This window comes from Eublepharis macularius, chromosome 2 (assembly GCF_028583425.1).
Source record: "Eublepharis macularius isolate TG4126 chromosome 2, MPM_Emac_v1.0, whole genome shotgun sequence".
NCBI lineage: Eukaryota > Metazoa > Chordata > Lepidosauria > Squamata > Eublepharidae > Eublepharis > Eublepharis macularius.
Window position 1 is genome coordinate 232,661,666 of NC_072791.1, and position 24,913 is coordinate 232,686,578.

The 24,913-nt window shown below is 43.3% G+C and overlaps 1 protein-coding gene across 1 annotated transcript in view; it reads right to left on the reverse strand.

Annotated features, from left to right (window-relative positions):
• NBEAL1 (neurobeachin like 1) overlaps positions 1-24,913 on the reverse strand; it is a 178,378-nt gene that overhangs the window by 70,298 nt on the left and 83,167 nt on the right. The window contains exons 16-23 of the mRNA XM_054971050.1: positions 24,364-24,483; positions 11,897-12,200; positions 11,278-11,363; positions 7,779-7,868; positions 6,550-6,718; positions 6,244-6,377; positions 4,490-4,649; positions 3,615-3,717 (exon numbers count right to left, since the gene is read on the reverse strand). Of these exons, the coding sequence (XP_054827025.1) occupies positions 3,615-3,717; positions 4,490-4,649; positions 6,244-6,377; positions 6,550-6,718; positions 7,779-7,868; positions 11,278-11,363; positions 11,897-12,200; positions 24,364-24,483 (1,166 nt within the window). The remainder of the gene's footprint in view (positions 1-3,614; positions 3,718-4,489; positions 4,650-6,243; positions 6,378-6,549; positions 6,719-7,778; positions 7,869-11,277; positions 11,364-11,896; positions 12,201-24,363; positions 24,484-24,913) is intronic.

Below are 24,913 nucleotides of genomic sequence, written 5' to 3' on the forward strand. Positions count from 1 at the left end.
CAGATCAAACAAAGGTACAAGGCTACAAGTGCCTATATACCAATGCCCGAAATATGGGTAATAAGAAGGAAGAGCTTGAGCTTTTCTTGCATACAGAGGGCTACGACATAGTAGGAATTACTGAGACTTGGTGGGATGATTCCCATGACTGGAATGTGGTAGTGGATGGGTATGAGTTGTTCGAGGAAAAAAAGAAAGGGTAGAAGAGGAGGTGGAGTAACATTCTATGTAAGGAGAGGGCTTGATTGTCAGCAAGTTCTGAAGAATGTGTTTGACAGCCCAGTGGAAAGTATATGGGGTGGAAATAAAAGGAGGAAGGACAAAGGGTATTGTTGTTGGAGGACTGCTACAGACCGCCTGACCAGGGAGAGGAAATGGATGCTGCCCTCCTTGAACAGATTGGTAGAGTATCCAGACATCAGAACTTTATAATTATGGGTGACTTCAACTTTTCCGATGTATGCTGGGAGACAAGCTCAGCAAAGCAACAAGACTCACGCAACTTCCTGACCTGCCTGGTCAATAACTTCCTCTTTCAAATGGTGAAGGAAGCTACAAGGGTCTCGGCCATATTAGACTTAATATTAACTAACAGGGAAGAATTGGTAGATGGGGTGAATGTGGTGGGGACCTTAGGGGGAAGTGACCATGTCCTCCTTGAATTCCAGTTGCTGTGGGGGGCCAAGGAAGTTCGTAGCCAGACTCGTAGGTTAGATTTTCATAGGGCCGACTTCAATGAACTCAGAGGCTTAATGAGAGTCATTCATTTTAATGATTATAGTGCTTTTAATATTTTTAATGGTATTAACATTTGTATTTTTGTTATCCGCCCTGAGCCCGCGAAAGCGGGGAAGGCGGAATATAAATGTAATAAAGTAAATTAAATTAAAATTAAATTCCATGGGGGGGGGGTGCTGGAAGGGAAAAGAGCGAGTGAAGGGTGGGCTCTTCTCAAACATGAGTTTTTGCAAGCTCAGCCCTCACTATCCCAGCAAGACGGAAACATGGTAAGGGATCCAAGAAACCGATGTGGATGAACAGAGAGCTCCAGAATAAGCTAAGGGAGAAAAAGGAAATGTTCAGGAATTGGAGAGGACAGACCTCTAAAGAGGAATATATGAGGGTTACTTGGTACTGCAGATCAGCCATCAGAGAAGCCAAAGCTCAGTATGAGCTGTGTCTGGCCAGGGGGGCTCGCTACAATAAGAAAAACTTCCACAAATATGGGAGAAGCAAACGCAAGGTAAAAGAGGCAATTGGAACGCTGTTGAAAGTGGAAGGAGAAACTCTGATGGAGGACAGAGAAAAAGCAGACAGGCTTAATGACTTTTTTGCCTCTTTCTCCCTGAAGAACTGAAGCCCATCTAGAGATGGTAGAAGACATGACAGGACACCTGGGTGACTAGTTGACATTAACAGAGAAGTTGTGGAGAGGCATCTGGCTGCACTGGAAGAATACAAATCCCCTGGGCCGGATGGTGTGCACCCAAGAGCACTCAAAGAACTTTCTAGAGAACTTGCAGAACCCCTGTCCATCATCTTCAAGGCCTCCTGGAGGACTGGGGATGTGCCACAAGATTGGAGAAGAGCAAATGTTATCCCAATCTTTAAGAAAGGGAAGAAGGATGACCTGGGAAACTACAGGCTGGTCAGTCTGACTTCTGTTGCTGGGATGATATTAGAGCAGATTTTAAGGGATTGATCTGTAAGCATCGGAAGGACTGCTCAGTGACCCGGGGATGTCAACATGGTTTTGTCCCCAACAGATCTTGTCAGACCAACCTGGTTTCCTTCTTTGATCAAGTGACAAGCTTACTGGATCGTGGGAACTCTGTCACCATGATTTACTTGGATTTCAGTAAAGCTTTCAGTAAGGTCCCCCATGACATTCTAAGTGTCAGGCAGGTAAGCCAGCCTGCCTGCCATAACTGTGAATGCATATCTACTGGGGGTGGGGATGGGCTTTCTTCCTGTAGTGTAACTTTCTTGTATCTTGGTTACGCTTTGCAGAGAGGTGTTATCAGTCTGGGAAAAGACCTTAGGAAATTATGCTCTGCAGCTTTTTCAAGACTTTCGCTGACCTCAACTGACTTGTTTGAACTAGGGGGAGGGGACTGGGGGTATAACCTCTCGGGGAAGACTTTGCTTCAGCATTCCAGGCAATCTCTCTATCAGTGCACTTCTAGGGAGTTTTATCTGAATGAAGACCTTAAACTCATACAACCGTGTTGGATGAAGTGGAGAGTCTGAGAGAATCCCCTAGCCAGGCCTGACACTAATGGATAAACTGGAAGACTGGACTATATAGGACAGTTTGGTGGATAGGGAACTGGTTAGAGGACCGCACCCAAAGAGTGATGGTCAATGGCGTTTCATCAGATTGGAGGGAGGTGTCCAGTGGGGTGCCACAGGGCTCGGTTTTGGGCCCGGTACTTTTCAATATTTTTATCAATGGTCTGGATGAAGGAGTGGAAGGGCTGCTCATTAAATTTGCTGATGATAGCAAATTGGGAGGAGTGGCAAACACCCAAGAAGACAGAGTTAAAATTCAACAAGACCTGAATACTCTGGAGAAGTGGGCAGCTGTGAATAGGATGCAATTCAACGAAGACAAGTGCACAGTATTACATCTGGGCCACAAAAATGGGAAGCACAAATACTGGATGGGGGATACACTTCTGGGCAGTAGTATATGTGAAAGGGATCTTGGGGTAAGAGTGGACTGTAAACTAAATATGAGCAGTCAGTGTGATGCGGTGGCAAAAAAGGCTAATTCAATCTTGGGTTGTATCAAAGGGGCCATAGCGTCGAAATTGCAGGAGGTCATAGCCCCTCTCTATACTGCCTCGGTCAGGCCACACCTGGAGTATTGTGTGCAGTTCTGGAGGCCTCACTTCAAAAAGGATGTGGACAAAATCGAGAGGGTGCAGAGGAGATCGACGAGAATGATCAGGGGTCTGGAGACTGAGCCCTACGAGGAAAGGCTGAGGGCCTTGGGAATGTTTAGTTTGGAGAAGAGGAGGTTGAGGGGGGACATGATTGCTCTCTTTAAATATTTGAAAGGCTGTCATTTGGAGGAGGGCAAGGAGCTGTTACAGTTGGCAGCAGAGGGTAGGACCTGAAGCAACGGGCTTAAATTACATGCAGAACGGTACCGGCTGGATATTAGGAAAAACTTTTCATGATCAGAGTAGTTCAAAGCTGGAATCAGCTGCCTAGAGAGGTGGTGAGCTCCCCTTCACTGGCAGTTTTCAAGAAGAGGCTGGATGAATATTTGTCAGGGATGCTTTAGGCTCATCCTGCATTGGGCAGGAGGTTGGATTAGAAGGTCTGTATGGCCCCTTCTAACTCTGTGATTGGTATCATTTATATAGTATATTTGAGATAATCTGAACATCTCAAATATACAATATTGAATGTTCGATATAACACTCTTGCAGCATCTGTAGCTATTTGCCAGTAAAAAGCGATAACTGTAGGAGAAATGGAAAAAAGTGTTCACAACTCTGGAAAGTCTGGCTTGGGTTGTGTTAGATTACAGTGGGTATTCAGAGTGTCAACTTCAAATGCAATACACAACAAAGAAATTATTCAAGAAGAATAAAGACTCATACCCATAATAGAACCTCAAAGTATCCAGTAAAAACTGCGCTCCGTACTTCTTCCGGAAGAGCCTTCTGTTGTCTCTGACAATCGTAGACAGGTACTGGATGTGCCCTGAAAACGTAGCAAGGTTCCCCATCAGGACGGGCCAGCTCCGCCCCAGGTCTCTACTGCTTCTCAATTAGTCCCAAATGGCCCAATCCTTAAGAGTGTGTGTGTGTGTGTGTGTGTGTGTATGTGTACACACACACACACACACACACACACACACAGAGCCATATGCATCTCTACTGCATTCACACATTCAGAACTCTTCCAGACTCTGAGCCTTCTCTGCAGGGCAACTCCAGAGGCCCATATTGCTCCCATCCTTTACCCAGCAGCAAAGCGTCCCACCCGTAAGTCCAGGGTTCCGTTTCGACATCATGTCCAACACCCCCCCCCCTTCTCTTTTGACATCTCTTTGTTATCTTTTGCTAATTAGATCCAGAGCAGGAACAAGGACATGCGCAAGCAAAGAGGGTTTTTTAAAGTGCCTTTGCTCTGATTCAGGAGGAAAACACGGGCAGTTCCCTCTATTTCTGTTTATTCTAGAGGGCATCTGGTGGAGTGCGTATTGGTTTTTTGTGTGTTTTAATTGTTAATTTGTTGCTTGGTGTTTATGACTTTTGAGTTCTTGCAGCTTTCACCACTTCTGTTAGGCACTCTGATCTTGCAGGGATAAGGTGGGGGGAAATATTTCAGATCAATAAAATATTTCAAATAAGTAAACAATACATTTCACTCTGTGGGCCCGATCCAGCCGAACCACCTTGTTTTGGAACCAAAGTTCTATATGCTGCAAACAGTGTTGCGCTCTTTCATTTTATTAAGCGTAAAACCTTACCAATTCTAAACGGGAAATCTCCCCGGTTCCAGATACTGAAGTCGAAAAGTAAGTATTGATACATCTGCTGCAAAAGTTGCACATTTTTGGCCACGGAGGCCTGTTCTATAAGTAACTGGACTGCCATCAGTACATTCACATCCATGAAGCTGCTTGGCACCTAAGCAATAACGACAAAGTATTTCACATTTAACCTAGTAAGATTTTTTTTTTTTTTGCTAAAGAGGATTTTAAAGAAAGCCAATCATTTTGTACAACAGCTTCCAATTTACACGTGGCCACTTTCTTTGGGAGTTGAGGCCAACTTCTTGCATTAGGTGTTTACTCAAATGCTACAAGGGTCTTTCGTCCTTGTTGAGCCAGTGGGCATTTCTGGAATGTTGAGAACAAAATGGCTGCCCTGGATGGCACAACCGCCCACCAAATGGTGGTCACGGGGGTTGGGGCCAATCACAACGCAGGAGGAGGTTCCGCAGCAAGGACTCCTCCTAAGAAATGGGCCGCTGCTTCCCAAAGGGGTGCTCGCGGCAGACAGAAAGGTGACGAGACCTTCCCTGTTCTACGGCTACGTATCCCCATCCGATGAGGTGGATCAGAGCCAGGCTTGGTCCTTTGCTTTGAGGAAGAATGAAGTGGGTACCAGGAAACACGTTCAGTATTGGGTTGTATCCAACAGGCCAGCACAAGGCATGCAGACTCCCCCTATGTTCCCTTTCCACAAGCAGTCATTTTTGACCCCCGCTCCCCCCGCCAGAAAGGCGTTGCTTGGAGTCTCGGGACCCCACAGGGAAAAAAAAACAGCCTTGAGGATTGGGAGGCTGCAATACTAGTTGGGATTAGGCAATTTACACTCGACTCTGTCTTCTACAAGCAGAGCTCTCAAGTGTTTCAAGAGATCCCTAGCTCAATCCCTGGGATCTGTAGCTAAAAAGATCTCAGGCAACAGACGCCGGGAAAGACTCCTCTCCGCCTGAGAGCCTGAGGAGCTGCTGCCTGTTAGCACAGGTAACATTACCCTAGGTGGACAAATGGCACAAGGCAGCTTCATATAGTCACTTGCTCCTCCCCCATGTAAGTGCATTCTGCCATCAGTTGCATGCCTGTCCTCTCAGGGGCCAGTCCAGCACCCAGCGGCCTGGGTTTTCAGAGGGTTTGGGAGAAAGCTGATTGGGATAAGCAAGGAAGAATGATCTTCCTAGCTTCTAACTCAGGATGCTAATAAGTAGCTGGGAAGTGCAGCACCTGAAGCTGCCGTTCTGCAGGCACCACAGCACTTCGGTTGGCATAGGATAAGGGGGCGATTTCTGCCAGTATCAGACTCCCATGTCCCTGAAGTTTCACTGAGCTACCCCAGAAGCAGAATTTCAGAGGACTGCAGCAAGAGGGTGTGTGCTGGATATGTCCCACTCTTCTGATTTCACGGCACTGGTGGCATTTCATATTCAACTCTTTTAAGTTTTTACTGATCTATATCAGAGCAGTTTGTTCCCATTCAGACCAATGGAAACCCAATGTAAGCTGCTCTAACAATGGAAGATCCACTGTGCTTCAGGTAAACCAAGGTGTATACCCATTCTGGGCATCTGCAAGCACAGCAACATTCAAGGTATCGTGAATTTGCACAGCAACTGGCTTATAAAACATGGGGCTAACAATGCACAAGGAATGACAGCTTCTCAACACTGCTTAGTCCGGTTGTTATCTGCCAAGATTTGGAAGGTACCCATATGCATCGTTTTATAATTTTTGCTCACATTCTGCAATAGGGCTCCTAAGGTGGCGACTCCGTGCATGTGAACAAGATTCTCCTGGTTGATCAGATGCCTTTGAATAAAGTGCTTTATCACCAAAATGAAGGTTGCGACTATGTTCTTCTCCAAGCGAGCCTCTGTAAGATAAAATAGAGCCAGGTAGGAAGGCAGGCAGGCACCGACAGACAGAATTCTTACACAATTGTAGAAGAAGAGAAAAATCAGGAAATACTTTCATTTTAGTCCACTGTTCCCTTCTAGCTCAGAGAAAAGGCTACATGCCATTTCAATTTACAGTCCTTTTCCTACCTGAAGCCTTGGTGGAAGTTAATACCACCCAGTCTCCTTCAACTGGTGTCACCAATTCAGGGGGCAGAAATTGCCGGTCTGTCCTCTCGGGCACCTGGTCACCAAGGAAGCTGATCTGCTCGAGCAGCGGGAAGAGCACGTTTAATCCCCCTACACAATTGATCATATCCTTGAGACACCAAGAAGGAAATGGGGGGGAGGGGAAAAGAATAGGAAAGGTGAGGAAAAAGAAAGTAAACATCTTGAAACCAACAACAAAAAGATTTTTAAATATCCACATCAATGAGAAATAAGCAAACTGGACTTCTCATTATACCAGCAGCACAAAGATTCTGAAATGCCTTGGAAGCATGTGTGTACATAAATAATATCAATAACAATAATAATAACAACATTCGATTTATATACCGCCCCTTCAGGACAACTTAATTCCACACTCAAAAAGCAAATAAAGCCAACCAGCCCTCAATGCATTTTCCAAATTACTGAATTTCCGAACCCTGCAGGCCCTATTCAAGGCAGTGCTAGATCTACATGGATCCTCTTCGTGTCCCAAGCCAATCCAGACCTCAGATGGGGATCAACCCAGGATCAACATCAACAAGGCACTGAATCTAAGTATCTTTCAAATAACAAAGCAAGAGGAAAGATGATACTTCATCAAGGAATTCTTCAGATATGGATCAGCAGTACTTCTGAAAGCTGCTGTTCAGAGGACCCCTGCAGAAAACTTACTGAAGCTCTTCTATTTCATAGATCCATAGCCGTGTTAGTCTGTAGTTGCAAAATAAATAGAGAGTCCAGTAGCACCTTTAACTAACTTTATTGTAGCATAAGCTTTCGAGAACCACAGCTCTCTTCGTCGGATGCATCTGACAAAGAGAGCTGTGGTTCTGGAAAGCTTATGCTACAATAAAGTTGGTTAAAGGTGCTACTGGACTCTTTACTATCTTTCATTTCATGCACCCTTATTAAGCACTTCCAAGATATTACAATTTATAATACATCTACTCAGCTAACTTTCTTCTGTTACTACTGCCTTCTCCCATAAGCCTTACCCTCCTTTAACTCTTGGTCATTTTGCAAAACACACACACACACACACACCACAATTTGTCACTGGTCCCAGAACATATGGGTAGGTCAGGGGGCAGCTTCTCACACACTTCATCATCCAGTTTAGCATAAAATAAAGCGACGCTTACAAAAGATGACTGAAAGTGCCCTACCTTGATGTCCCAATTCACAACTTTGTTTCCAGTCAGCCTTCCATGGAAAAGATTTGGGGAAAGGTCAAGACATATTGGGCTTTTGCAAGCCTGCCAGAAGGAAACAGAAAACAGGATTCCATGTTCATTCATAAATAAGAATCATACTTAAGCTTTTATTGAGAAATCAAACAGATAAAAAAAGAGGTTTGTTTGCAACGGGCAGGAACTGAGTTTGTTTCTCTGGCCCTGCCTCCTCCTCTCAAGTGCAGCGCACAACTGAAGGCTTCCTGCTCCCGGGTGTCTGCAAGCTCCCATTTGCTGAGCCACCCCAAGTGGAGTTTGCCCCTATGGAGAAAAAAATGCTATGCTCAGTTTGTATGAGAAGCCGTTTCTTGAGAGTCAGTTCATTTCTAAGAGAAATTTTCCCCCCCTTGAGAGTCCTCTTCGTCTCTTGCTAGCAGCAAGGTACTTTCACTTCTGTCCTTGAGATAAGACAACCTGTTCTAGCTGGTGTCAAGTCGAGCCTCCATAGCTGACCTTTTTTGTGTGTGAGTTAACTGGCAATCAAATTTGCACCTGCAGATTTGGGTCGTGTGCCAAGAGCTGCAGACTTGACACGCGTCCCTTTTGCACTAGACACCTATTTCTCAGGTGACGTTGGCAAGCTGTGACTGGATTGGCTGTCAGGCCTGAGCTACTCCGGCCTCAACTAGCATAAATTGGCTACGAAAAACATGGGAGTCTGAGCTTGTGGCGGGAGTCAGCAACAGACAACTGCCCCTTGCCCCCTTGTTCTGCTTCTGGCTGGTCTTGTGAGAGGGACTGAGGCTCCCACCTTGGAGACGGCTGCTTGGCTGTGTGGGCTCTTGACCAGAGACTTTGATTGCTACATCTTGGAGACCAACTTGTTTTGCCTCCTAAGGAATTACTGTGGTACGTAGTGCCAACAGCTATAGGGTTTTTTTTGTTTTGTTTTGTTCTCACATTTCGTCTTGTGCTTTGTGATAACCTTGCATTCTGATTAATAAACAATTGCATTTTTACCCTGTGAGGGTTATTGTGACTCTGAAGTCTCAAAGCTATACAATTTTTGTTTAACTCACCCTGTGTGTGCTCGAGAAACACCTACCATAACAGTACTTTGTGCTGCGACCTCTGCTTGCAAACCACCCTTGCAAGGCAGATTTCTGTTTGGTTAATTCCCTAATAGGCTCTGGAGCTTTGCTCCCTGACTCCTCAGCCTTGGGATAGACAGGGGAGCTGGTGGCAGCCTACCTAGGCATGAGGGAGACTTTCTCCTCTTGCCCCTTTTGTAATTTGTGTGCTGTCTGAAAAAGGCCTTCCGGGCAGCCTGTGTCCCTTCCCCTTAGCTGGGCCGGGGCAGAGGGGCTTGGAACCCTTGACAGCCCCCCCCCCACTCCCCACCACGCCAAAACACAGGATTCCAAACCATGGCTTAATTGTTTTGGAATCCCAATTTATAGGAAACAAACACACTTTTGTACAGATGTCCATTTCTGCGCATTGCAACTAACAGGAGTGAAAATTTCTGGAACGAGAACGCCCTGCACATGAGGCAGGGAAGAGCCATGGGCACATGACAAGAAGCCAGGACTGCGCTCATCGTGAACAAACTTATGTTCACAATATCTGAATGCATCTCTCTCTCTTTTAAAAATAAAATAACGCTTTTGCAAAAGGTTAAGAAGGGGATAGGAGGAGTTGCCTCCGAATCTGATTGCAACAGACCACTAGACCCTCCCTTTAGATGTCAGCAACTATTAGATTCTTGGATAAATGGAAAATACTCTCTCTTCTCTCGAATTACTGAGGTCTGAGCTAAGTGCCAGGTTAACCCGCCAGCACATAAAATGAGGGAATGGAAGTCGGACATGAAAAATAAAAGCAGATGTGGGGGTGAGGGCAGGGGACCAAGGGTGCCAGCAACCTGGAAGGGGGGGGGCGGATCCTGTCCCTGTAAGAGAAGGGTCATGTATGAAAATGGGTAACTGAAGGTTTTCATGCAATGGATCAAAATAACATCACTCCATTTATTTAAAAAAAAAAACCCTTGCCATTAAGCCTGTCGTGGGCCAGCCAGGGCAGAGCAGTGTTGAGGGCCCCTCGACAGGAGAGGACTCCTTAGGAGAAGAGGAGCCCTGGGTAGCTGGCCCCGAACCAGGCACGGGCAAGCCAGCTGGCCAGCTGCAGGCTCCTCAGGACCCACAGCCAGCAGCAGAGGCACAGCCACTGAGGCAAGCCTGCAGGAGAGATGGCAAAGCGCACGCCCCCTGGTCCAATGCCAGCTGCTGGCTGGCAGCGACGAGTAGCCCCAGGATCGCTCCCAAGCAACTGGCTGCACGCCCAGCCGAGAGAGACCAGCAAGTCACCACCCCGACTCTTGCGCTGGAGCTGGTCTTGTTTCTGTGATCTTCAGACCGTCCCTCGACTCTCCTTCCGTCCAGCTCTTGAACTCGCCACTAACTGACCGCTGGGCCGACTGACTGACTTTGCTTTTCAGACTGCCCACTGGACCAGGCGACCACCGGCGTTTGGACTCTGTGCTCTGGACCTAGGGCTGGACCTTGACTATGCTGCTGGAACTAGCCTCTTGCTTGAGCGCTCCACGCGTTGGAAGCGTGGCCTGCGCCGCCTTGCCTGGCACCCAACAAAGCCTCAGTTAAAGGGACGGGGCATTTGCCTCTCCTGGCCTGGCATGTGACAAACCCGTACAGACCTGTCCCTCCAACCGTGATTTACATCTTCTCTGCCAGCTTCTTTTTTCTGCTCTAAAACCAAAAGCGACTTCGGTGAGGTGCGGGGAGCATCCACGGGGGCAGTGAGCAGCCAGTGCCATCCCGCGGTTACTGGAAATGGGACTCTTCCCCTCTCTTCCTATCTGATTGGAAGTTTATTTCTTTATGATTTACTTCATGTATAATTTGCCTTCAACCCCAGTGGAGACAAAAAGCAGCTGACGCTGTTATCCCCTCTCCGCCATTTTTTCCTCACATCAACTCTGAGAGGTTGGCTGGGCTAAGAGTGTGTGACTGGCCCAAGGTCACCCAGCCAGCAGAGTGGAGATTCGAACCTGGACCTCCCTAGTTCTAGGCAAACACTCTAACCACTACACCACGCTGGCTCCTGTGAGCTGCACGCAAGAGCTGCTCATGATCCATGCATGCAAGAGCCGCCACCAAATCTAGCAGGATCTTTAACTGAGAAAATATAGAAACGACGTTTATAACTTCCTGATGAAATGTCTCATGACCTTGAAAGAATGCAATGCACTTATTCAAGAATTTCTCTCCCTGTTGGTGATGGGCCTTCAAACCTCCCCCCCCCACAACCAAGCACACCCCTCGAAGCCCAGAGGAAGACACTGCTAGCCCCCCCCCCAGATTAAAAACAGAAGCAGCCAAGTCCTACTTCACATGGGTCTATTTTTTTTCCAATGCTGCATTCAACTTGCATGAGCACAACCGGGGGGGGGGGGGGGACATCTCTTCACTGATACCTTTGGAGTATAATGAAAAAGGACTTTGCTAGGCAGATCTACCATCTCAGCCTCCTGGGATTTCCATGGGGTTAAGCAGTTTGGACCTTCAAAATATGAAAAACATTACAATGCATTTCTGTCAACACTTTTATTACACTATTGTTAGTACAGATGATCTTGAAACTCTCGCTGGCACAGCAAGAAAGACGCACGTGGGGATACCACGCATCCAGTCTGTGGGGATGGATCCAGATTCAAGAAGAAACTGGAGCCCCACAGGCAGTCATGAAGCCACAGCAAGCAAAAACATCAGCATCCAGACTAGCTCAATGTGCCGTAAGCACTAAACAAGGAGATGCGCAGAGCCTATTTAACAGTGCGGTTATATATGCGTGCGTGTGCATGTGCGTGGATGTGTGGTCATTCCGTTAAAATTAAAAATAAGTAAACATTAATGTTCTACGTATTTCTATTGCTGTCACCTCAATACAAGTAAAATGTTAAATATTAAAAACTGAACAGGGCCACACTTAAAATAACTAGGTGGACCAGGCCTGACCCAGATCCCACTTGTGGGATGCGGACATGCATTTTTACCACTAAAGCATCTAAGACGAGCAGTAGTTGAAGCGCTCACCTGCCAAATATAACGCTTTCACATGAGAAGGCTGCAGGGCTTCATGAAATATAATAACAGATCCAAGCTGGCCTTCTAGAGAGGTGGGGCACCCCCACTCGCTGTCTTGAGTTCCTGCCGAGATCAGCTTGGTGACCAGTTCTGGTTTCCCGAGCAGCCCGCCCCAGCTGCCTGGAGAGAGAATCCCACCTAAGGACGTCCGATGAGGCATTACAGGGGAAGCAAAAGGTGGGTCTGGGATCTGGGACGGCGGAGGAGTCGTGGTCCTTTGGCCAGCAGAACCAATGCCGCAAGAAGTAAAGGGCTGGAGAGTCCCCGTGTAAGAAAAAAAAAACATGGTAACAAATTACATCCACTTTCACACATATCCTCTTTAAAATGTGGTGTCACTAAAGCGCTGGTAAAGGCAAAAATGCCAAATAATGGCCTAAAGTGGACCCACAACACCCATCCCAGAAAGGTTGTCCAGAAGGATAATTCCAGTGGGGCGGCCATATTAATTACTGTACCAAAATAAAAATAAAACAGAAGTCCAGTGGCCCCTGAAAGACTAACAACACTTATTCCAGTTATTCTCTGACTCACAAAAGCTCATTATGGAATAACAGTGAAATCCGAAGCAGAGTGACTCCAGTCTAAGCCCACTGAAACCCTACACTGGAGTAACTCTGCTTAGGATTTCACTGTAAATGTTGTTAAAGTCTTTAAGGTGCCACTGGAATTCTGTTTTGTTTCATCCAGAAGGATACCATGACTGACAAAATCGAGAACCAATAGAAGCTCTGCAGGCAGATCAATAAGATCACAGGCTTCCTGCCTTTTTCTTCTACACTAAGTAATCAAAACAGATCGCTTTATGACAGACTGAGTGCTGAAACCAGGCCAGAACAAAATTAGTCCTGTAAATCCATACTGGGGTTGAGTTGCCAACATTCACTCTCTTTAAGTTCAGTTAGGAACATCCATTTGTTCACATCTGGTTCTACTGGCAGCTTTCAGGAACAGCTGCACTGCTCTACATTCCTGTCTAAAATATGAAGATTTGGACATTCAGTTCTCGATATAAAAGTTGTGGGGTTTTTTAAGCGCAGAGAAGAATCACACAAGCGGTCTCGATACAGAAGAAATAAGAACTTCTTGGCATAAATCTTCACAGTTCAGCTCAAACTTAGTATCAGCATTGGTCAAGATTGCTATCCAAGAGCATTAAGAAATTCTAAGGAAGCACTGTGCGTGAAGTCATTGTGGCCAGAATACACTTCAGGAGATTGGGAGATCTTTGAAATTTGGGGTACAGTGCACTAACTCACCTACCTCATTAGTATTCGCTACGTGTGGAATGCAGTGAAGGAGAACTTTCCTAGGCCAGTCTACCATCTCATGTGATTTCCATGAAGTGAAGCAGTTTGGAACTTCAAAAATAATTATGTCTAGGAGGCTGAGTCCAGTAGAGCCAGTTTGGCGTAGTGGTTAAGAGTGCAGGACTTTAATCTGGAGAGCTGGGTTTGATTCCCCACTGCTCCACTTGAAGCCAATTGGGTGACCTTGGGCTAGTCACAGCTAGGGATGTGCGCTTCAGGTTTCTGATTTGGATAAAATACCTGAATCAGACCCGATCCGTAAAGATTCAGGATTTCCGAATCAGGGCCAGCATGCTAGCCGATTCGGAAATTCCGCATCAAAACTTTCCGAAGCATTCGTAATGCTTCAGAAAGCTTTGGGGCTGAGTTTAAAGGGACCCTTTCCTGCAGGGCCCTTTAAACAGCTCCCCAACCCTCAGCCCCAGCCACCCCCCTCACTTACCTTTCCCCTGTCACTGGTGGTGGAGGAGGCGGCGGCAGCAGTCGTGGCTCCGGCCCTCCCCGCTGCCCTGCAGGGCTGCAGCGCGGCATAGGAGGAGGAGAAAGCCCTTCCTGCCCCTCAAATGGCTGCTGCAGTGGCCATTTGACAAGCAGGAAGGGCCGGAGGAGGCAGCTCTGGCCTTCCCTGCTGCCCTGCAGGCCCAGAGGAGGCGGTGCAGTGGCAGAGGAGCCAGCTCCGGGCCACCCCAGCCCTGCTTGTGCTGCTGCTGCCACAGTGGCAGCGTCCCGCCACCTAGCTGATCACCCTCCCCCTCTCCCTGCCAGCCAGGTAAGTGGGTGGGGGGTGGAGGGGTTGCCCCAGGGGGCTAGGAGGTGGGGTGGGGGGGTTGCTCCCTCTCACTTCATTATGCTCCAAATCTTTACGGAGCATACCGAACTGAGTAAATACCAGAATTCCGAAGCAGCTTGCCACTAGTCACAGCTCTCTGGAGCTCTCTCAGCCCCACCCACCTCACAGGGTGTTTTGTTGTGGGGATAATAATAACGTACTTAGTAAACAAGTCTGAGTGGGCAACTTTATTATTAAGCTGCCATATTAACGGCACTGCTTAGAGTAATTATGTTCAATCCAGATGAACAAACAAGCTGGCAACATACTGAAAAGGCCTTTTGTGACAAACGTACAATTCTAGAAATTTTTTGGAATTTACCGATGGATAGATCGCCCCTAGTCCAAAAAAATAAATTTTTAAGGATATCTTTGAAAATTTGGGATAAATATAGAAGTGAACTTCTTCCCTTATCCTCCAGATATGCCTCTTATACTAATCAATCTTGGTTCCCTCCTGCTCAAGGGAATTCTCCTTTTAGACGATGGTACCTTAAAGGCTTTGTTAGATTGGCAGATTTTATTTCAAATGGTCAAATCCTTTCCAACCCAGATATAGAGGCTGCAATGCAAGACAGTATATCTTGGTTAAATTATTATCAGATTAGACATATTCTAGAAACCCTAGGTATAGTGCGAAATTGGGCAATGCCTTTAACTGCTCTAGAAGCACTATTTAAGCAAAGTGAGAGTGGCCATAAAGGTCTCCTTTCTAAGATCTATAAATTATTATCAACATGTAATAAACCTAATATAACAGCTGAAAGAGCTTGGACTGCAGATTGTGAAGGTAGAATTTCCAAAGAAGAGTTTGAAAAAGCATGGAAGGCCCCAAGTTTTAACTCTAAAATTTCAACAATTCACCTTAACTCATTTAAAATATTACATAGAAGCTATTTAACTCCAATGAGAATTGCTAAATTTAAAAAAAAAATTGAACTTAAAATGTTGGAAAGGTTGTGGACAGACAGGAGACTTTTTACATTGTTTTTGGCTTTGCCCCATCGTTAAAAGGTTCTGGAATAAAGTATTATTGCAAATAGAAAGTATAGTGGGCCAACAGATTCCAAGAAATCCAGAAAATATTTTTCTAGAAATAGATTTGTTAAAACAAGTAGATAAAAACAAGCTGGCTACAATAAGCAATTGCTAGGATAGAGATTGCCAAGAAATGGAGAAATAAGAAAGGGCCCTCACTACAAAATTGGTATGATTCCATCTGGAATCATTTTATATTGGGTAAAGTGGATTGCTCTACAGGCATTCAACATTTGGAAGCCTATCGAAAAAATTTCCAAGCAATATGGTTCCCTATTGTGCAATTTTTGCAGGAAAAAGATATTGTTTCTTCTAACATTCATTGTCAAGAACTATTGAATTTCTAGATGTATGGAACTCCTTAGGAATTGTTATATTTTGGATTTTGTATGATTATGTTTATAAAGAAAAAAAAAGTCTGAGTGGGCATTAAGTTGTCCTGAAGGACGGTATATAAATCGGATGTTGTTGTTGCTGCTGTTGTTATAAGACTAACAAAATTCTTTAGATACCTGGTATCTGAAGAAGTGAGCTGTGGCTCACAAAAGCTCATACCCTACCAAAAATTTTGTTACTCTTATAGGTCCTTATGGACTCTTGCTCTTTTCTACTGCTACAGACAGACTAACACGGCTAACCATCTTGATCTAGCTAGGAGGCCACCGATGCAAACCCCAACAACATTACATCTTTCTAAGTTTAGCGATTTCAATGGACAGGGGTAAGCTTGTTTAAGATTATGCTGCCAAGCATAATCACATCATTGAAATTACTACACTGGTAATTAACAACCTATTTGAGAAACAGATCAGTTAAGAAATCTGAGGAGAGATAGAATGCGTACTATGTAAGCAGGAGACAAATTTAGAATGAGAAACCGTTTAAAAAATTGTACATAAATGCAATGTATTGTAGAAGCAGAATGTGAATAAGTTTTAAATATAATATCTTGACTATAAATGTATAAAGTAGATGGTGAGCAGAAGCATCTTTTACTCTCTTATTTTGCAATAAATAATAGACTTTCCTTTTGTATTATGATATATTACCTATCAAAATATCTGTTAAAAGTTTGACTTCCGGTTTGGGATTCATGGAGGTCTAACGCAGCTCCATTTGCGGAGCTGACCGGACTGCCGTTTTAACCGGCCGGAGGGGTGAAAATAACCCGCGGCCGACTGCTCTCAGGCGGGGAGCAGGCAAAGAACGCTCAAGACCCTAGGGTGAGCTAGATCTCGGATGAGGGGGGGCTCTACTCAAGGAGTCTCCCCCCCAATCCTTGAGGTCCCACCTTGCGACGGGTCGGCTATAATCTCTGCGGCAGTTCTGGGGCCAATTCGGCTGGCATAAGACCTACATACCCAAGCTTCGATCGGGGAGGGAAGTCGAGAGGAGAATTTAAGATCGAAACAGCGATTACAACCCGAGAAAGTTGAAGAGAAGGTAAAGATCGCTATCTCTTGAAACGGGACAGATTGATAAAAACAGAGAGGAAAGAAAGTAGATTTTTAAACTGCAACAGACTAGTGAAAAGGAGGTGAAGACTCGGCAGGAGTTGTATTTTAAAAGAGACTAAATTTAAAGAAGTTATTGCAAAAATCGGACTATTGTTTTGAATACCTGTGGTTTTGGAGCTGTGGGAAAAAGACACCATCGCGAGACCTGCTGTGGGAAGACGGGAGACAGGAAGTGCGTAACAACAATAGAGTGGCTGGAGGGAAGCGGCCCTTGCCGACGGACAGGAAGTAGGGAATCGCCATTTTTGAAAAGGGAAGGGTCGCGGCTTCAGCGGAAGAGGAAGTAGGCCATCTTGGATTACAATAACATAGAGAAACCATAGAGAAAAGACGCCCGACATTTTGGATACAAAAAATTAATTTTGGCAAAGATTGGGACATTTGAAAAAAAAGGAAAACGTTTAAACATACGCCACGGAGCTAAGGAAGAGAGCAGATTCGTGGGAGCGAGCTAAAGCAAGCCCCACGATGTCGAAAAAAGAGTGGCAATCGGCAATAGAAAATTTGGACAAAAAGCTTATAGACATGATGAAAGAACTTAAGGACACGAAATTGGAGCTTATTAAAGAGATCAAAGAAGTTATACAGACAGTAAAGTCGGAGCTGTCAGAAGTGAAAAAAGGCGTGGAAACGATTAGTAGTGAATTACAAGGAACGCAGCAGAGAGTTAAAACAGTAGAAGACGCGATGGAGAATTTAATAGAAACGCAACAAACAGAGATGAGACTGGTGAAGGGGAGGATGTCAGTTGCAGAAACTAAACACATGGAGAAGCAGCTTCGTTTTCGTGGTCTGCCAGAAGTGGAAGGGAAGTCAGCGCAAGAACAGATGACTGAGGTGTTGGCTGATTACCTGGGGAAGGAGGAGGAGGAAATTGTGGCTATCCTAGATGTGGCGTACCGTGTGAACTCGAGAATTGCAACCCAGAGGAAACTACCAAGGGATGTGATTGTGCAGTTTACAACTAGAAACATGAAAGAGAGGATTGTGACAAAACAATTTCAAGATCCATTGGAGATTGATGGCAAGACGATTATCATAATGAAGGAACTGCCCAGATCAGTGTTACTGGACAGGAAAAAATATAGAGTGCTAATTCAAACTTTGAAGGACATGAATATCAGATACAGATGGGAGTTACCGGAAGGAGTGTCCTTTGAGTTTGGAGGGGCAAAAAAACGCATCAGATCTGAGCGGGAGATGGAGAGATTTATCAAGGACAATGAAAAAGACTTACCAACAAAACCATGAATATGGAGTGTAATGTATTATCTTGGAATGTAAATGGACTAAACTCACCGAATAAGAGGAAAAATATTTTTCATTGGCTACTAAAACAAAAATGTGATATTGTTTGTTTGCAGGAGACCCATATTAGAAAACAGGATGTAAAATATTTAAAATCTGGAAAATTGGGCAAAGAATTTGTAGCGGCCTCTAACAAGAAAAAAAGAGGAGTGGTGTTGTACATAAAAGAGGAGCTGCAGCCAAAATTTGTTATGAGAGATGTGGAAGCTAGATTTGTAGCGGTGGAATGTAATTGGAATTTAAAGAGAGTGTTGGTAGTCGGACTTTATGCACCTAACGGTGCAAAGGAAAGCTTCTTTGAGGATTTAAGGAAGCATTTAGACGATCTTGTATATGACCAGATAATTCTTGCTGGAGATTTTAATGGAGTGACAGATTTGGAACTAGATAAAAAGACTACAACAGCACAAAAGAAAAGAGGACTATTGCCAAAGCTTTTTTTTGAGTTGATTCAACAAGAGACTCTCGAAGATGTATGGAGGAGAGAATATCCTAAAACCAAACAGTTTACTTTTTATTCTGCAAGGCATCTTACATTATCAAGAATTGATATGATCTGGGCCTCAAAGGACTTAGCGTTATGGACTAAGGAGGTAGAAATAATGCCGATGGTAGGCTCAGATCACAATCCAATTATGTGGAAATTTGGAAAAAGGAGAAAAAGGAAAGCCTGGAGAATAAATGAGGACTTGCTACAGGAAAGTGAAAATATGGAAATATTGAGAAGAGAGACAAAGTTTTTTATACAATATAACGTGAATAAAGAAGTACCAACCAGTAAAGTTTGGGACGCGTACAAGGCGGTTGTAAGGGGCATACTAATGGACTTAAATGGCAGAGCAAGGAAAAAGAAAGAGGAGAAAAGACAAGAGATTGAGGAGAAAATAAAGGCCAAAGAAATACAGTTAAAAAAGAGACCAGGGAAAAAGAAAATACATCAGGAAATTAAAATTCTTCAAGAACAGTTAACAGCAATGAGTAATAAAGAATTGGAGTGGAACCTTAAAAGACTGAATCAAAAAGCTTTTGAGGGTGCTAATAAACCTGGGAAATATTTGGCATGGCAATTGAAGAAGAAAAGGGAAAAGAAAATAATAAATAAAATCTGTGAAGAAAATAAAACGTACCTGGAGCAGACTACCATTAGTAGAGCCTTTTATAAATTTTATGCTAAGCTGTATAATAAAAAAGAAGTAACCAAAGAATCAATAGCATCATATTTGGAGAAAACCAAACTTCCAGAGATCTCGGAAGCTTGGAGAAATAAGTTGAATAGTGAAGTAACTGATGAGGAAATAAGTAAGGCAATACAATCTGCAAATCTAGGAAAGGCGCCAGGGCCAGATGGACTTACGGCTAAATTTTATAAGACAATGGCCAACGAACTGGCACCATTCCTAAAAGAGGTGATGAATGGAGTTTTTAGGGATCAAAGAATTCCAGACACTTGGAGCGAAGCGAATATATCATTGATCCCAAAAGAGGGCCAAGATTTGACTAACGTGAAAAATTACAGACCTATATCACTACTTAACAATGATTATAAAATTTTTACGAAGATATTGGCGGAGAGACTGAAGGGGTGGCTCTCGGAAGTTATAGAGGAGGAACAAGCAGGCTTTTTGCCAGACAGACAAATAAGAGACAATTTAAGGACAGTGATCAATGCTATTGAATATTATGATAAGCGTTGTGACAAAGAGGTTGGTTTCTTCTTTGTAGACGCTGAAAAAGCGTTTGACAATTTAAACTGGGATTTTTTGTTTGCCACTATGGAAAAGCTACAATTGGGAGAAAGATTCATCAGAGCAATTAAAGAAATTTATAGAGACCAGACTGCAGCAATTGTAGTGAATGATGAACTGACCAAGAAATTGACGATTAGTAAAGGAACAAGACAAGGTTGCCCGTTATCTCCATTGTTGTTCATTTTAGTATTGGAGATTCTGATGATACAAATACGACAAGACGAGGAAATACGAGGAATAAAAATAAAGGACTATTCATACAAGGTTAGAGCATTTGCAGATGACATAATGTTAATTGTAGAAGATCCATTGGAGAACATGCCAAAAGTGATAGACAAGATCAAGGAGTTTGGTGACTTGGCAGGTTTCTTCATTAACAAAAAGAAGTCAAAGATATTATGTAAAAACATGACTAAGCAGAAACAACAATTGTTAATGGAAACAACGGACTGTGAAGTAACTAGTAAGGTGAAATATTTGGGAGTTGAGCTGACTGCAAAAAATATAGATTTGTTCAAGAATAATTATGAAAAATTATGGACTCAGATAGAGAGAGACTTGATCAAATGGAATAGACTGAATTTGTCATGGTTGGGCAGGATTGCAGCAGTTAAGATGAATGTGTTACCAAGAGTAATGTTTTTGCTACAGACAATACCAATCATCAGAGACTCTAAACAATTTGAAAAATGGCAGAGGAAAATATCAGATTTTGTTTGGGCAGGCAAGAAGCCTCGAGTGAAAGTAAAAGTTCTACAAGATGCAAAGGAAAGAGGCGGAATGCAACTGCCCAACCTGAGACTTTACCATGATGCAATCTGCCTAGTTTGGTTAAAAGAGTGGATGACATTAAAGAATAAGAAACTATTAGCCCTAGAGGGATATAAAAATTTTTTTGGATGGCACGCATACCTATGGCATGACAAAGTAAAGGTCAACTCGATGTTCCTGCATCATTTTGTAAGGAGAAGTTTATATACAATCTGGAAGAAGTACAGAATTTACCTACAAGAAGGAACCCCTTTGTGGGTGGTTCCATACGAGGTGATAGATCCGAGAGCTGTTGATAATGAACAACAATGTTTAACGTACAAAGAAATAACTAAAACTGAAGTGTCTAAACTTAGAATAAAGACGCAAGAGGAACTATCACCGAACTACGATTGGTTCCAGTATAGACAGATCAGAGATTTGTATAACTCGGACTCTGTAAAGGGAGGTATACGAACAGAGAATTCGGAACTAGAGCAGACCCTTTTTAAAGAGGACAAGAAAAGAATATCCAAGGTATACCAAGTACTGTTGAAATGGTATACCGAGGATGAGACAGTTAAAACACAAATGGTGAAATGGGCTATAAATTTTAATAAAGAAATAACAATGGAGGCATGGGAATACTTGTGGAAAACTACAATGAAGACAACGACATGTATTAATATTAAAGAGAACATTTTCAAAATGATCTATCGTTGGTACATGACACCAAAGAAGATTGCGCTAGGAAACTTGAACACTTCTAATAAATGCTAAAAATGTAGAAAGCATGAGGGCTCCCTCTATCATATGTGGTGGTCGTGTGAGGTAGCTAGGCAGTTCTGGGGGGAAATAATAAGAGAAATGAGTGAAATTTTACAGTTTCAAATAAATAAGAACCCAGAACTCCTGCTGCTAAACTTGGGAATGGAGGGAATCCCAGCCCACCATAGGACGTTGATATTTTATATGACTGCAGCAGCTAGACTTTTGTATGCGCAGAAATGGAAAGTACAAGAAGTGCCAACTATTGAAGATTGGATCTACAAATTGCTGTATATGGCTGAAATGGACAAGATGACAAGAAAACTGAGAGATCTGGACTCAGGGCAGTTTAACACAGACTGGGAGAAGCTGAAACAATATCTGGAGAAGAAGTGGGAGGTGGGAGGAAAACTGTGGCAGTTTGAGAACTACTGAAGTACAATAAAAGTATAAAAGAGAGGGGTGACTTTACCGGGGGAGGAAGAGAAATGTGAATTTATAAGCAGTTAGATTAATTAATTGATTGAGATATATATAGATATGTAAAGGTTAATTGATAGAATATTGATAGAGAATAATTAACGGTTTAAACATGAGGATTGAGTAATTAACAATATTTTTTTTTTACTTGATAAGACTTATATGCACCAAACTGAATGTATAGAAGAGTTAAAATGACTGACTATGTGATGAGTTATATAGAAATACTATAAAGAGAAGAAATGATTAATATAGAGAGAACAAATCAAATTGTTTGATTTAAATGTGGGAAATTTTTATGGTTTATGACATACAGAAATATTCAAAACTGGAAAATGGGATAAATTGTTTATCTAAAGAAGTATAGTTTGGATGTTTAGTAAGTAAAAGAGTTAAAGATGTACTGCTTAATATAATGGAGAATATATATTTGTTTTAGATAGAGGAAATTAATAGAAGTAAGGGAAAAGGGACAGAGGGTGGGAAAGCTGTTGGAAGTCAACAAAAGGGGGGGAAAGGGAGGGGGTTAGAAACGAAAAATTAGGGGATAATTGAATGCAATGTAATGTAAAAATATTAATGTTCTAACCCAATAAAAATTTTACAAAAAAAAAAAATATCTGTTAAAAGTTTGTTAAACTTTGTTATTTGTTAAGCATCATAGTAGGTATGCAGAAGTAGCAAAATGTTATATTGAACTATATGTTATATAGTAATGATGAAACCAATAATGTAGTTACAGAACAGTTTAGTTATGAAGTTTGAAACCTAAAATGTTGAATATAAATGTACCCCAACATACGTAAGCAAGCACCACTGTATTTTATAGACTCTGTCTTAAAAAGTATGAAGGGACATTGAGGAGAATATTTTTTGTCTTATATACTCTGTTATATATAATTATTTCTGATCTATACAATTACGTTACATAATCCTTTTTTCTTTCTGTACCCCATCTATACTATCATTTTGTTTTCTACAATATTTTTTTTTAAAATTACTACTCTGTTAAAGCACGCTAGAGAATGCTTAGCGTAGTGATTAAAATGTTGGGGAGACCGGTGGCCTGGCACCAACTGGGGTGACCTTGGGGGTCTGCCGTTCTCTCTCATCCTACTTCTCATAGAGGGTGAGGATAAAATGCAGGAAGGGGAGAACAGACAGGGCAGGATAAAACGCAACAGATAAGTCACTTCATATAATCAACAGAATAATGTATTATAAAAGGGAAAATGGGTAAGTTACATGTGTGGATGCTATTACATGGGTGGTGTGACTCTCCCTGCAACAAAATTATCAGCTTACCAAGAAGGAGGCAAATTTCCCCTGATGTCCTAGTTTTCTGTTTGCAAGGATATTTTAATAGCAGGGGGTTGCATTCAAACATGCAATCCTTAGCCTGTAATTTGAAGTGGCAAACGTTCCAACTCTTCATACTGTGCAAGTTAGCCCTAATGAGTATACATAACTCAGACGCAAAGAAAGTGCTATCTACTCTAATTTAATCTACTGTTTAAACTCAGCCTTGTTTTATTTGTATCCACAAAATCAACTCATCGTGAGTTTATGAACTCTCTTGGGACGTACGTTTACAGGGCCATTAGAGCTAATTACAGTTCCTTAGGCGCAGCATGTCGTATGGAGGTCACACAGCACCAAATGCCCCGCTGGTGTTTAAATGGTATACTTCAGAGGGCAAATGTAGGAAGGCCGGTAATGCACAGTGGTTAGAGAGCTGCATGACGACTGAGGGAGCCAAGGTTCGAATCCTCGCTAAGTCATGAAGCTTGCTGGATGACCCTCGGCCAGTCATTCTCTCAGAGCCTAACCCATCTCAAAGTGTGGTTATGAGGATAAAGCAGAAGAGGAGATCCAGTTATGTGGGATGATAATGGGTTAGATCCAGTGGCAGACTTCCACTAATAGAAGGTGGGGTCGATTTTTGCCGATTCGACTCTCCTTTGTGGCAGATCCTCCCCCCCCCCCTCCAATTTGCCCCTCCTGCTGTTCCCCAGGGTCCCCTCCCTCAAGAGCAGCATTTTGAGAAACGTCCCATTCTGCTGGCAGAAACCGCCCCCATCCGAGGAAATGGATTCAACCCAATGTAGTCAACAAAGGAAGGAGAAACAAAGCCAATTATCTTAACAATCAAGGAAGAACATCTAGGAAGATTAACCTTCATTGAGAGTACTTTGACCTTTTAAAAGTTTTAAATTGCCACTTTGAGACGAATCTGAAACACACTGGGATTTAGCATAATACACTGTAATTTATTGTACTTACTGTATATATATCTTCTTGAAATAGCAGTTTTGTGATGTTGTGACCCACCCTGAGCCCGCTTGCAGGGAGGGCAGGATATATATCCAACAAATAGAAATAAATAAAATAAATAACCCTCTGAACACACTTGCCAACGGGTCCGTTTCACCTCCTAGCCACTCTCTGCACTCTGAAGCGGTTAACGTTCTCAGATGCTCTTCGAGGACCCAAGGCGACTGTCAAACTCACCGCGTGCATTACAACAGCCACCTCTTGGTTGATGAGGATGTGACCGCGTCATCCTTGGCAGAATTTATTTTTTGTTTGTACTTGACAATTGCACTTCATGATCTTTACTATATTCAAACAACTGAGGGAGATGTTATGTATAGTAGCAGAGACTTACTTCGTTCATGGCAGGAAATCTGAGTGGCACGGAGATCTTCCGCTGTCCGTTCACATAAATATAGACAAGGCTTTGCCCAAAGGGCCTTTTCCCAGGCACATGAACAATGCTGATATTGTGCTGTTGAGAAATGGGATCATACTATTCAGTTAAGTCCTCAGTGTTGTCTATAAAACAGTTACAAGTGGCTAAGCAATGGGGCTTCTCACTGCCAAAGCACACCAGAAACTGAGCCATTCATCTCCAAATGCCATCAAGCAAACAATAGGACCATCGCAGTGAGCTATAGGTCTCCGCCAGTTAAGCAAGAACAGGCCCCAGATCTACTCATAAGCCAGAGGACATACAATCTACCTGTGCCAAAAGATGTTTACATGGACCATTCAACTGCGCATGCTGTCCCCCACACCGTTAACTATCAGTCGCAAATTACCCTTCAGCATTCCTCTACCCAAGTTCATCATGTTTAATCATTATTCAACCTGTGGTGAAATGAATATGGAAGACTTTTCTAAACACCCCCAGGGCAGACTCAGGTTCTGAACAGTAG